Source organism: Panthera tigris, chromosome D4 (assembly GCF_018350195.1).
Source record: "Panthera tigris isolate Pti1 chromosome D4, P.tigris_Pti1_mat1.1, whole genome shotgun sequence".
Classification (NCBI taxonomy): domain Eukaryota; kingdom Metazoa; phylum Chordata; class Mammalia; order Carnivora; family Felidae; genus Panthera; species Panthera tigris.
In genome coordinates, this window is record NC_056672.1 from 16,503,097 (window position 1) to 16,516,032 (window position 12,936).

The 12,936-nt window shown below is 41.9% G+C and overlaps 1 protein-coding gene across 1 annotated transcript in view; it reads left to right on the forward strand.

The window, feature by feature from the left end:
- The window catches only part of RORB (RAR related orphan receptor B), a 192,109-nt gene that overhangs the window by 160,615 nt on the left and 18,558 nt on the right, over positions 1–12,936 (forward strand). Inside the window, exons 5-6 of the mRNA XM_042963461.1 lie at positions 8,028–8,149; positions 9,548–9,680. Of these exons, the coding sequence (XP_042819395.1) occupies positions 8,028–8,149; positions 9,548–9,680 (255 nt within the window). The remainder of the gene's footprint in view (positions 1–8,027; positions 8,150–9,547; positions 9,681–12,936) is intronic.

The window sequence follows — 12,936 nt, forward strand, 5'->3', positions numbered from 1 at the left end:
TAAAGGGGTCCATATTGGCTTCTGCTGTTTTACAAGATAGCTCCCTTAGAACTCATCAACTCTAGGACATTGAAGTAAGTTGATGTTTTCTGATGGTTCTTTGAAGGAGATCTTTCACTGTGAAAGTTAACTTTGAAATGTAATGTTTTCATAATAGACTCCTTCTCAATTTTATTAGCTAGTTTGAAGAAAAGAAACTATAATTTCTCCCCAAGTTAGACATATACCATCGCAATAAAACAAAACACGTGGCGATTCCAAACAGCTTTCCGTTATTAAATTATTAAGAAAGCCGCCCCTTGATGGTTCATTTCTTTTGCTGCTCGTGACGCTTTTTTCGTTTGGCTTTAACACAAATGCTGGATAGATTCTTTCAGTTTTTCTTTATGCTTTACATTGTGCTTCCTTTCCTTCTATTAAAATGCTCTTACCCGAGCCTCCCGAAATTTGAGAAAATATTAGCCATTTTATTAACCACCCATTCATTCAGTCTTTGCTCAGATATTACTGTTACTTATCTGATTTTTTCATTGGTTTTCTCTGTGTTCCTATTTTGTTGAACTGTGTGGATCACCTTTTCATCATTTTTTATAGTTAAGGACATCGTCTCTTATTTTGTTAGTGTATTTTTTTCTGAAGAACTCTACGCACATTTTGGTTTCAGTCCACATGAAGTACAAATCTGTTATGCCAGTTTTTGATAACATAATTGGCAATAGAATTTGTATGAAAAGGAGACCAGAAGCTGTCTTAATTCACTGGTGAGGGAGTAATGGTGGTTAGACGGTGAAAGTGAGCCAACAAAGGGACTGTGGGTTATTTATGCCCCAGCTCCTTCTTAAAAGAATTCGAGAAACTTAAATGCTAAAAATATACTACTTTCCTGTCGAGGCTATGCGTCACTGATAGGTGGCTGTTTTAATTAAGCTTAAAGGTTGTTGATGTTTTTATGCTGACAGCACAATTCTATTTATGCTAGAAAAACAATAATCACTAAGTAGAGATGAGAAAAACCAGAAAGGTCTTAAAATTGACATTGTCCTCTCTGACACTGTCTCCTAGTGCATCCTAACCAGTACACTTGTTCTATTTAATGACAGAAAATGTACAAAACTAGCGGTCTATGGTCAAAAAGCAAAATGCACACTGGGTTAAATGTTTCACTTTTCAACCATATATATATATATATATATATATATACTGCCTCGGAGCGTGGATTCTGAGGAATCGTGATATCCCAAAAACCTAACACAGGCACTTAAAACTCGCCTTGAGCAAGTCCGTAGAGATATCCTGGCATTCATTCAAAGTAAATCCCCTAAGAATTCCACTTTCACACTAGTAGTACAAACGAAACAGAGAATTGAGTGGTTCTCTAGATCCTTAAGGCAAGTGATAAATTAAAAATTCATTAATCATTTTGATGGAGGCTGAGATACAGTATTTTAGGGAGGATACTTCCAAGTTTAAAAGAAATCTCTTGTGGAGGAAAATGAATAGAGGGTATAGTTCACCAAGAAGAAGCCGTACTGTCTCATGAAAAAAAAAAAAAAAAGGAGGGGGAGGAGAAAGAATTAGGAAGTTCAGATGCAACCCCCTCTAGTCCTATATATAGCGTGGAGTCTCAGCTTTCTCGCCTTGGTACAGTTGGGCCACGGCGCTCTTGGTAATAACACTGAAAGCAGCAGTTTTTAAAGATATACTCAACTTTCCCCGCTCCCAGGATGTGGGATTCTAATGAAACCACCTGTGTAATCCGTGTCAGAGATGCTGCAGCCTTTGGAGAGCACCGTTTGCTGAAATGTCTAGTGAGGGCTAAAATAAGCCCCTTTGGTGGAAAAAAACCCGCTGAGTGGTTGAAATCAGAGTTGCAGAAGGTCACTTGCTATTTTAAAAGCTGCAAGCTGGTCCTCATTTTATAGCATCAGAGTTATAAACAAGAAATTGTCACCTTGCTTGTCAGTTTATGTATTTCTCACTGAAGTAGACACACGTAGCCTTTTTTTCTGCAGAGAATTAATTAATTTGGACGACTTGTTTCCAAACTGCTTTGCTGTGCGGAGCAGTACATATGAAAAACTATTTTTCGTGTATTTCTTTAAGGGTTACTTCCAAATATTATTTTTGGCATTGTGTTATGATTGAGCTTTTTAAAAATTTTTAATGTTTATTTTATTTTTGAGAGAGAGAGAGCGAGCACACATGCAAGTGGGAGAGGGGCAGACAGAGAGAGGGAGACACAGAATCTGAAGCAGGCTCTGAGCGATCCGCACAGAGCCCGACATAGAGCTCAAACTTGTGAACTGTGAGATCATGACCCGAGCCGAAGTCAGACGCTTAACCGACTGAGGCACCCAGGCACCCCTTTCTTTTTTTTTTTTAATGTTTTAATTTTGTTTACCTGAAGCAGGCTCCAGGCTCTGAGCTGTCATCACAGAGCCCGACTTGGGGCTCAAACTCACGGACTCGAGATCATGACCTGAGCCGAAGTCAGACGCTTAACGGACTGAGCCACCCAAGAGCTCCAATGTTATGATTGATCTTTAAAACTCCCTTTACCTTTGTGAACTTTATCATATGCATCTCAACCATCTCTAAATGCTTTAAGGAAAGACTTCCTTCCTACTTTTTTGATGTATTCAACAGATCATGATGAAGATTGATGTGGATGGGGGAGAGGTGTGCACAGAGACTAGGGAGCCAACTCACTTCTGGAATTATTTAGATACAGTCCATTTGGAAATGGAAGAAAGAGGTTAGCTCCAGCCCCAGGGTTCTGTAATTTTTGCACACACCACTGAGAATTACCGTCAATTTTATTCCAGCTTTCTCTGCAAAATTTTAATTTTTCTCTTCATATCGCCCACATCGTAAGTGGATTTAAGATTACCCCTAAGAGTTCCAGAGAAGTGTGACAATTTTAAAAATATATTTTTTAGAATTTTTTCATCAACGATGGTAATTTGCTTATATCAGTTACTTTCTTTTTTATTTTATTTTTTTATATCAGTTACTTTCTCTTTATTGGGGGACAATTGGCATACAAAAATCTGTTCCTATTATTAAACATACAACTCAGTGAGTTTGGAGATACGTGTACCAAAATCTGTGCCATAAACATTTCCCTATAACAGTTATTTTAAAGATTTCTAGGATGACTCCTACACTTGACTCAGATGTTGTTATTTCTATCTCATAAAGAAAATTACTTAATATGTGAAGTTACCAACTCTATTAGTCGCTTATAAGTCTTGTGTGCCAACAAGCCTTCCTTCAAGAAAAGTAGCAGGGTCAAAGTCTAAAAACAAACAGCCATTTTATTGGGGGGGGGGCGGTGGCAGGGGTAGAGAGAAAGTGAGAGCAAGCCATTTTTTCATACAATTTATAAACAGAAAATAAGGATCATAGACTTGATATTAACCTGTAATTACACACCCAGTTTTCCCTTGCCAGCATCTATGTTTGCATTTCACCTCACCAGGATCGAAAAGAAGTGACTGAGCATATAAAATTGTTTTTTTCTCATTCCTTGACATCATCTTATAAACTAGCAAAGCAGCTTGCATACTCTTAGTGAGCGAGACAAACCACTATCTCACTGAACATGTACAGAACACATATACAATCTTAACTCCTGAGAAAATGTAGCTGCGTGTTCCTATCCACTTTAGAAATATCTAGCCTCATCCCCGATATCAGGAAGAGCAGAGGGTAGAGTTCATGGACATTGCTTCTCAGGGCGGGAAACTTTCCCCTTTGCCAGTCACCTGGGCCATACTGCTGTCGAACCCCTCATCCCAGCACCGTGCAGGCGGGCTCTGTCTTTAACATGTGCCATCCAGGGCCCAAGCTGGTTAAAGAATCCGACGAGAACTGGGCCCTAACAAGCAACTGCAATCCAAGTCCGGGAAACGGATGAAGGGTGTGCGATTGCCCAGAAAGATTCTCTGTCCTCTACTCTTTTACCTCAGTCTCTTTGTCTGGGCTTCTCATGTGGTCGGTCCCTGGAGAGGACTGCGTTTACTATTACCTTTTCTGTTTTTCCAGGCAAGGACTCTTGAAAGTTCCTTTGGCTTCTAGCAGGAACTTTGTATACTGTGTTCTTTGTCTCTCCCTTTGTCCCCTTCCTCTTAAATCCTTCTCCCCTTTTCACAACCGCAGACTCTCAGTCCAGGCAGACCATCTCCTCTAATGGCCATGCATCTTTCTCATCGACAGAACGTGCCCTCGGGCCCTGCTCCCGTGGGACCAAGTCTAGCTTTACCCTGTGTTTTATTGACCTGAGCCTTGAGAGGGCCGTCGGGTTTTGCATGTGGCTTGCCTCTGCATGGCAGACCCGTGGAACAAAGTGGGGAAGGGCTGTCCTGCAGCTGCCACTACTGTGTCTTTCCTGTCGCTGATAGTTATAAATCTTATGTCAAACAGAGATTTGCCTTCTATTTCTCGCCACAAGGGCATGGGAAATAATAGCGCACGTTCGATGTTTGACCTCAAAGCCATCGTGCGTGCTTAGGCTTTAAGATGTCACGGTTCGAGGGGCACCTGGGTGGCTCAGTCGATAAGCGTCCGACTTCAACTCAGGTCATGATCTCACGGTTCGTGATTTTGAGCCCCGCATCGGACTCTGTGCTGACAGCCCAGAGCCTAGAGCCTGCTTCGGATTCTGTGTCTCCCTCTCTCTCTCTGCTCCTCCCCCACTCACACTCTGTCTCTCTCTCAAAAATAAATAAACATTAAAAAAATTAAAAAAAAAAAAAGATCCCACGGTGACGGTACAGAGCAAGTTACGTAATACAGTACAGAGCCTGCTTGGGATTCTCTTTCTCCCTCTCTCTCTCTGTCCCACCCCTGCTTGCATGCACACTCTCTCTCTCTCAAAATAAATTAAAAAATAAAAAAAGATTTTTGAACAAAGGATCAGTATAAGCTTTCTAAAATCCTTGTGAAATAAAGCAGAAAATGGAAGAGTGGGTGGGCGGGAGGGTGGGTGGGTGGATGGGTGGGTGGATGGATAGATGGACATTTTCAATATTACCTTTATTAACTCAACATTGGTTGAGCACCTTCTGTATTTAATGTTCTCTCCACCCCCTCTCAGCCACATCTTCTGGTCCTGTACATAATATTTCAGAACTGTCTTGAATCCAGAAACTCCTCGTATCTTGCTTGAATGGTCACCAACCCTGATTGATCTCACGTACTCCCTAATGCCACCTCATCTTTCTGCCATGGCCAAGGTCACCTTTGTAAGACAAAAAACTGACCGTGTCGTTCTCCTGCTTCACAGCTTCTGCTAGCTCCCCGTTGCCTAAAGTTAAAATCCAGATTCCTCGGCGTGCCTTACTCAGCTGTCGGATCTCTAGTGACAATTTCCTTGCCTGGTCTCGTTTCTCCCCACCTCTCCACGCACTCTGTGCCGCAAGCACGATAGTGTTCTTGCCGGAAAAGACAACCGGATTTCAAAACACCACTTGCTAGCTCTATAAAAATGGATCTAAAGTCACTCCCTCATTCCCTCAGTAAGAGGGAAATTGGTTGTAAAAGGTGAGGACTGTAAGGACATGAAATGTAATGTGAGAAATTATCTAGCTCCTAACTAGCTTTCTATCTGTACCTTTGTAATGTCGCTCCCTCTACCTGAGGTATACCTATCTCTTCTCCATGTGACAAACCCCTCCTCAGACCCAGATCAACAGGCATCTTCTCTGTGGTTCTATTCCAGCCTCCTCCAGACTGAGTTAGATACATTCTTATTTGAGCTCCCACAATAACTCAAGGGCATTTATTATATCATGATATGATATGATACGATATGATGATACAATATGATATGATATGATATGATGATATGATATGATACATGATATTGTAAGATCCTTTTAAAAAAAAGAGACAACATCCTTTTTTAAAAAAAATCTATACTTTATAACCTGGTTCATAATAGCCTTTCAAAAAATATTTGTTGAACGAGTAAATGAAGACACTTGTGCTGGGCTCTACAGTCCAGCTCTTGAAGAATTCACACAACCTCGAAGGGTAAGAAACAAACAGACCCAAACAAATAACCACAATGCAAGTCTGAGCGGAATAAGAGCTCTGGAGGTAGAATCAAGTGTAACAGCCGCCAACCCCTCTACCAAAGGGCCAGGGGAGGAGGGAAACGTTCACCAGTAATGGACACCTGAGCTGAGTCCTAAAGCCTGTGTGTGGATTCAACTTCCAATTTTGCCTTAACCTGTCCATGTATTTATTATGCCCACTCCTTCCTCCTTATGCCCTACCCCCCCAAGCTTTCGTGGCAGAAGGCTAGAGAATTTTTAAACCTTGGCCAGTAGTTCCCAGGAGATGCCATAAAGGAATAAAGAGTTTTTCATAATGCAATTCTGAGTGGCAGCTGTAGTTTTGCTTATAAACCCCGAAGCCTGTAAATTACTGACAAATCAGCATATCTTTGAAGATGAAAACAGACTACACCAAGAAGATAAAGGTTTGAAAACTAGAAAGCCATAGAAATCTTATGTTTTCATTACATACTGACTGAGAAATAGATATGTTTTTTTTAGTTTCTAAGTAATTAGACTGCCCAAGTGAAATTGAAAAATGATGAACCATGACATCTATTTTAATATGATGTATAAAGTAATTCCTGCCCTTTCTTTTTAACAACATAGGAGGATGTTCAATAAAATTTGCATATAGGATTTTTTAAAGAAAGGATTTTAGAATATGATAAGCAATGAAAGTCTAGAAATGCTAAATGAGGAACCCAATAGAGCATGACTATAATCCTCAGTTAGCATTTTGTAGCATCTCCTACATCTAGCACTTGACGGTTCTGATTGAGAAACTCTAGTAAACGTTGAAATGGCTTCCTTCAGTAGCACTGACTCCAAAATTAAATACCTCTGTTTTGTGCCAATTGGAGTCATCGCATTGCTTCCCTGATGACAAATTCTACAGAATGTCCTAATAATGATAATCATGGGTACCATTTATTCAGTGTTTGTAATATGCCAGGCAGTGCGCTCTACAAGATTTTTTTTTTTTTTGGAAAGTTCACTAGAGGTGCAAGCTTCCATTTTTTTATTCTCTAGATCACCAAAGCTCAATATATTTCATACCACATATACCAGAAGCTTAGCGAGGTAAAAGGAAGGTACTTACAAGCACTGCTTTGAGAGTTATCCTGGAGAAGTGAAATATGGCTATTTAGAAAGAACAGAAATTGCATTTGAAATGGCATGACCTATAACACTAGAAAAAATCTATTTCTCTATTAGCCAAGAACAGTTATCAGGCGGACAATGTGGTCATCTTCCTTTCTGCTCAGGCCCCCCCAGACAGAATCCTTGTGTCCTTTGGTTTCCCAAGATGTCGCCTTCTTCAAAGAGCTGGGGGGATTTTGAGGGAACCTCCTCACAGCTGTATCTAACTTCAGGGAACTCGCTGCAGATTTTTGAGAAATCTGCCGTGTCTGGTTCTGTTGCTCAATTTCCATACCTCCAAATCCAGAATGTTCAGTATTGAAAGTTTAATACCAAATACAACTCATTTGAGGTAAACAGCCCCCACAGACTCGACTGTGTTTGTTCCTGCTTTTTCGTGAATGTAATCATTTTCTCTTCTTAACCTTTTTAAAGAAAAGTTCTAGTGATTCTAAAGATATTTTAAAGTCTTTGGACCATACATGTGAAGACTGTTAGTGGAATTTTAGGCCACAGAGTAGGAAACATGGTCGTTTGTATTTATTTTTAAAATAATTATTTGAACACTCTACAACTCATGAGCCCTCAGATTTGTGACCAAAAGGGGGAAGTAAAGGCAGTAAATTTTGATTAAAAGACTGAAAATTGGGAGAAAAAAAAAGGACAACAGTTTGGAGATTGTTAGAGAGTAAGTAGTGTTAAAGACAGTCGAGTACAACTGACGTGTCTCCAAAGGTATTCCGGTGGTAAACGTGAAGCGCTTGTTCCTTCGCAGAGCGAGAATGTACTCACGAGCCCTCAAACTGACATTCTTTCCCACAGATCGAATTGCACAGAACATCATTAAGTCCCACCTGGAGACGTGTCAGTACACCACAGAGGAGCTGCACCAGCTGGCGTGGCAGACCCACACCTACGAGGAAATTAAAGCCTATCAGAGCAAGGTACTCTGGGAAACTATGACAATGTTTCTCCCTGTGATGTCTCTATTTCCGGCTTTCTCACTCAGCGTTATCGACGTTTGGGGCTGGATAAGCCTTTGTGTTGGGACTTGTCCCGCACGCTGTAGGATGGTCAGCATCATCCCTCGTCTCTACCCGCTAGATGCCAGTAGCAACCCCCTCACACACACAGTTGTCACAATCAGGTGTCTCCAAATGTTCCCTGGAAGGCAAAACCGCCCCAATTAAAAAAAAAAAAAAAAAAACCACTGCCCTATTTAAGTGACCAGGGAGACTGTGCCCACATCAGATGACTTTAGAACCTTTTCACGGTGGCTTCCTGGGGCCAGGCAAGGAAGAGAAACGATTGAGAAACTATAGCAGTAATAATAGTTGTAAATCTATACTACAAAGATATGCAATAAAGCACCTTTAATGTTTCTCTTGCCCTACATGTTTAAAAAGGCCAAAGGGGAAAAAAAAAGACAACTCACCTCATTATTATTACCATTATTCTTTTGATTGCTACTTTGTCCATTAGAGGAGTTTTTAAGGGAAGGAATTTGCTGCTGTTATATATTCACGTTACTTTCCTGTGGGGTTGATAGCCACAATTACAAGATCTATTAGTAAATGACTGGTATTATCATTTTATTTTAAATAAAATATATAAATGTGTCTATATCTGAACATATGATTACAAAATACTGATTTTTCTCCACGGGAACAATCATATCTTACCCCTTTTACGTAAATAAGGAAACAAAAGCATAGGTATTGTTATGCTCAATAAAAAGCAGAATTAATACACTTGGATTTATGTTTCCATTTCCAAAGAAAATAACCCCAGGATCAAAATACATTTCTGAGATTCTATATTACTTAAGAGAGTGATTTGATTTGAGGTCTTTTCCCGTGAAATTCTTTTTATACCAAAAAAGCAACCTCCGTAAGTTCTGGGAAAAGAACACAACGTAAAAATCTTACAGATTTAGTGTCTGCCAGGCACACATAAAAGTGACCGTACAGAAGCCTGGGAACGAAATCACTAGTCCTCAGTGCAAAAGTTTGTTTTCACAAAACGGACTAAGAGCCTGAGTTTGTTTAGGTGAGCAGAAGGAGGAGAAAGACAGTAAAGAAACTGTACATATCTATCTTTACATATTATTGCAGTGTTTCCATTATTTCGGTCTCAGTACATTGACATTTGTGCCGTAGCAAGGCTCAAACAGGGCAAAACAGTCTGTTCGAAAATACTGTCTTCCTCTTTGGAAGGAATGGGGTAGAGTCCCACCTTGGGCCCCAAGTGACGGGTGAGCTCCAGGAGGGAAACCCTGAATGTTTCATTGACTCTCCACGTTGCTTTTGTTCCATGTACGTTGTGTGTCTCGTCTCTTGAAGTCCAGGGAAGCACTATGGCAGCAATGCGCCATCCAGATCACTCACGCCATCCAGTATGTGGTAGAGTTTGCAAAGCGGATAACGGGCTTCATGGAGCTCTGTCAAAATGACCAGATTCTACTTCTGAAGTCAGGTAAGCGAGGAGAAGATTCATGGGTGGGGCACCTGTTGTAGCCCGGGATGTGGTCAACCCTTTGCTCAGTGTTGGCTGTAGAAAAATCTTCCTTCCAGTATGTAGTTCATTTTTACCACCCACACTGTCAGCCAACTCCCAAAGGAAACTCTCAGTAATAAAAATGCCCTGATACTCATTCAGTTCCCCTTTGAAGTCAAACACAATTTTGCTTATTGAAAGTGGAGCTATTAATTGCGGAGGTTGAGATACCCAGCTTGACAGGCAGTGCAAGTAATTAGCGTGTCAAGGTGGCTGAATTGCTGAGCTGGCTCTAAAATGCACTACTTGCCTTCTGTTGGGGTGGGGGGGGGGCGCGGAATCCAGGCTAGCAGAGCTCTGCCTCTGTGGTCATCTCCAATCATTTTAATGAGGCTAGCCTGCAGCCAGTATAGACCCGGAGAAACTCCCTGAGCTCTAATCCTTCCCTCCCCTTCTTCCAACACATGCTCTGTGACACACGCACACTTAGGAAGGAGCTCAAGAAATTCCGCACGTGACTGACCTCGCAGATGGTATTACCCAGACAGGAAACAAATTTTCTTTCCCTGACCCCCACCTTTGAAAGTAGAAAATAAGAGCCACCATGGTGTTTGTTAACCCTCATGGACCTGGGCCAGAGTACTAAGCATAATGTGTATACGTGTGTCTGTGATAATGCACCTGCGTATGTTAATGTTTGCCCATGACAGCTCATTTAGTCTCGTGACACCAGTATTATTTCCATCTTACAGAAGGAGGGGGAGATTCAGAGACGTGAAGGGCTGTGTTCAATATCACAAAGCCAACGTATGGCAGAGCTGGCATTTGAACTTGGGCCAAATAGAATAGGTATAAGTCGCTGCTGCTTCCTCACCACGTGATTAAAGTTGATGCAGACCTTGACCCAAACATGAACTTGATCTATCAGTTATCTATTGCTGGCTAAAAACAACCCCAAAACTTAGTTAAGATGGCAGTAATCATTTCTTTTGCTCCCAAAGCTACACTGTGAGCAGGGCTCAGCAAGGAAGTTCACTGAGGGACTTGACAGAAAGCAGGAGGATCCGCTTTTAAATTGTCTCCCTCACATGGCTGCCACTGTGTTCTGGTTGACGATCCCGAGTTCGGCCAAGGCTCTGGGCCACAGGCCCCAGTTCCTCTCCATGTCAGTCTCTCCATGGGCCGCTTGGACTTTCTCATAGCATGGTTGTGAGGTTTCAAAAGCTAGCACGCCAAGAGAACAAGGCCTCAGTGCATCGCATTTTTCTGGCTTACCTTTAAAAGTCATGCAGTGCTATTTCCACCCCACTCTATTGGTCAAGGCAGCCATGACGGCTCACCTGGGCTCAAGGGTAGATGAACTGGATCTACCCCTTTTTTTTTTAAGTTTATTTATTTATTTTGAGAGAGAGAGAGAGAGAGAGAGAGAGAACAAGCAGGGGAGAGGCAGTGAGAGAAGGAGGGAGAGAGAATCCCAAGCAGGCTCTGCACCATCAGCACCGAGCCCGATGCAGGGCTCAAACTCACAAGCCGTGAGATCATGACCTGGGCCGAAACCAAGAGTCGGACGCTTAACCGACTGAGCCACCCAGGCGCCCTGAGCATGGATCCTTCTTGATGGGGGAGTGGTAAGGCTCTTAAAAAGCATGTGGGTTGGAACATATTTTTGCAGCTCTCCTTGGGAAAAAAAAAAAATCTGCCACATTTGATACGTGACCTTGAGCTAACCTCTGTAGATGGCAGCTTCCTCATTTGCAAAATGAAGAGATGGACCAGGAATAATGAATTCCAAACTTACAATTGCATCAGCAGCATCAGAAGAGAATATTGACTGCTCTGAGTCAGAGGCATCATCTGAGGCCCATGGGTCTGAATCTCCTAGAAGAGAACCCAGAACCCACTTCACTGTCTTTCCAGCCAAGTCTCAGATATAACCAGTCCGTAGATTGACATTGGAGAACCACTGCACCATATAATCGTTTAACATCCCTGCTGCTGTAAAAACGTTGACTCTAGTAGAAAAGGCAGAGTACGTAACCTCCTTAAGCCTCCTGTAACTCGCCTATAAGAAAGGGCTAATAAAAGTCACCCAGGAGGCACCTGGGTGGCTCAGTCGGTTAGACATCTGACTTCAGCTCAGAGCATGATTTCACGGTTCATGAGTTCGAGCCCCACGTCGGGCTCGCTGCTGTCAGTGTGGAGCTTGCTTCAGATCCTCTCTCTCTCTCTCTCTCTCTCTCTCTCAAGACAAATAAATAAACATTTAAAAATTCACCTGAAATGGTATTGTAAGGAACAAATAAAATAATGTAAGGGGCCAAGGAAAGTGACTTCCACCCTATAAATACTCAATAAACGGTACCTGTTATTGTTTTTGTCAGAAAAACACTGTTTTAATTAATACTGACAAGTCCCCTTCTATGTGTAAGCCCCTGTGCTAGGTGGCATATAAGGGAAAGCAAGGAGAAATCAGCAGATCAAGAAAATGAAGACAGAGACATAAATATTAAGTGGCAGCATAAGAAAGGCACCACGGGTCCCTTGGGAACACCATGGGTGTAACCAAAGCACCCGTATCATGCTCTCCTGCAAATTTGTGGTTTCTGAGTCTGGCCGTCACCTTCCAACACACTTTGGGGCAAAAGCCCATTTGTCCGTAATGTGGAGGAACTGCACAGCGCTGGTTCCTCAGAGCATCAATAAATGTTCAGAGGGAAAAACAAAGGTGACAAACTAATTCATTCACTAAATATTTATTTATTTACGTGCCAGGCACTTTTCGAGGTCCTGGAGCTATACTAGTGAATGAAAAAAGCACCACTACCTGTGGCTGCGGACAAAGGTCCCGCCCTCCCCGGGCTAACAGTGAACTCAGAGAAATGCTGGGTCCATTGAGGTTGAACAAGTTCCTTCATGTTGGGACTTTCCCAAGCCTTTGATCTGTGAATGTGGATTATAACTCTCTGAAGTGAGATAATATTCAGTATTTTGCCAAAACTCCTTTGACCAAGAAAACTTCATTTCCAAGACATCAGACGTAAATGGTGCCCTCAAGAAACACCCTCAAGGGGTTCCTGTGTAAAGTCATCCTGTGCTGAAATATACATGGAGGATGTTCAAAACTGAAACAGAGAGCAAGTTTTCCCAACAGCAAAACTTCTACAAAAGTTAACAAACTGGACTTGCCTGCTGCAAAGCTCCTTGTGAATTCATGAGTGGAAAATACCTTTAATAC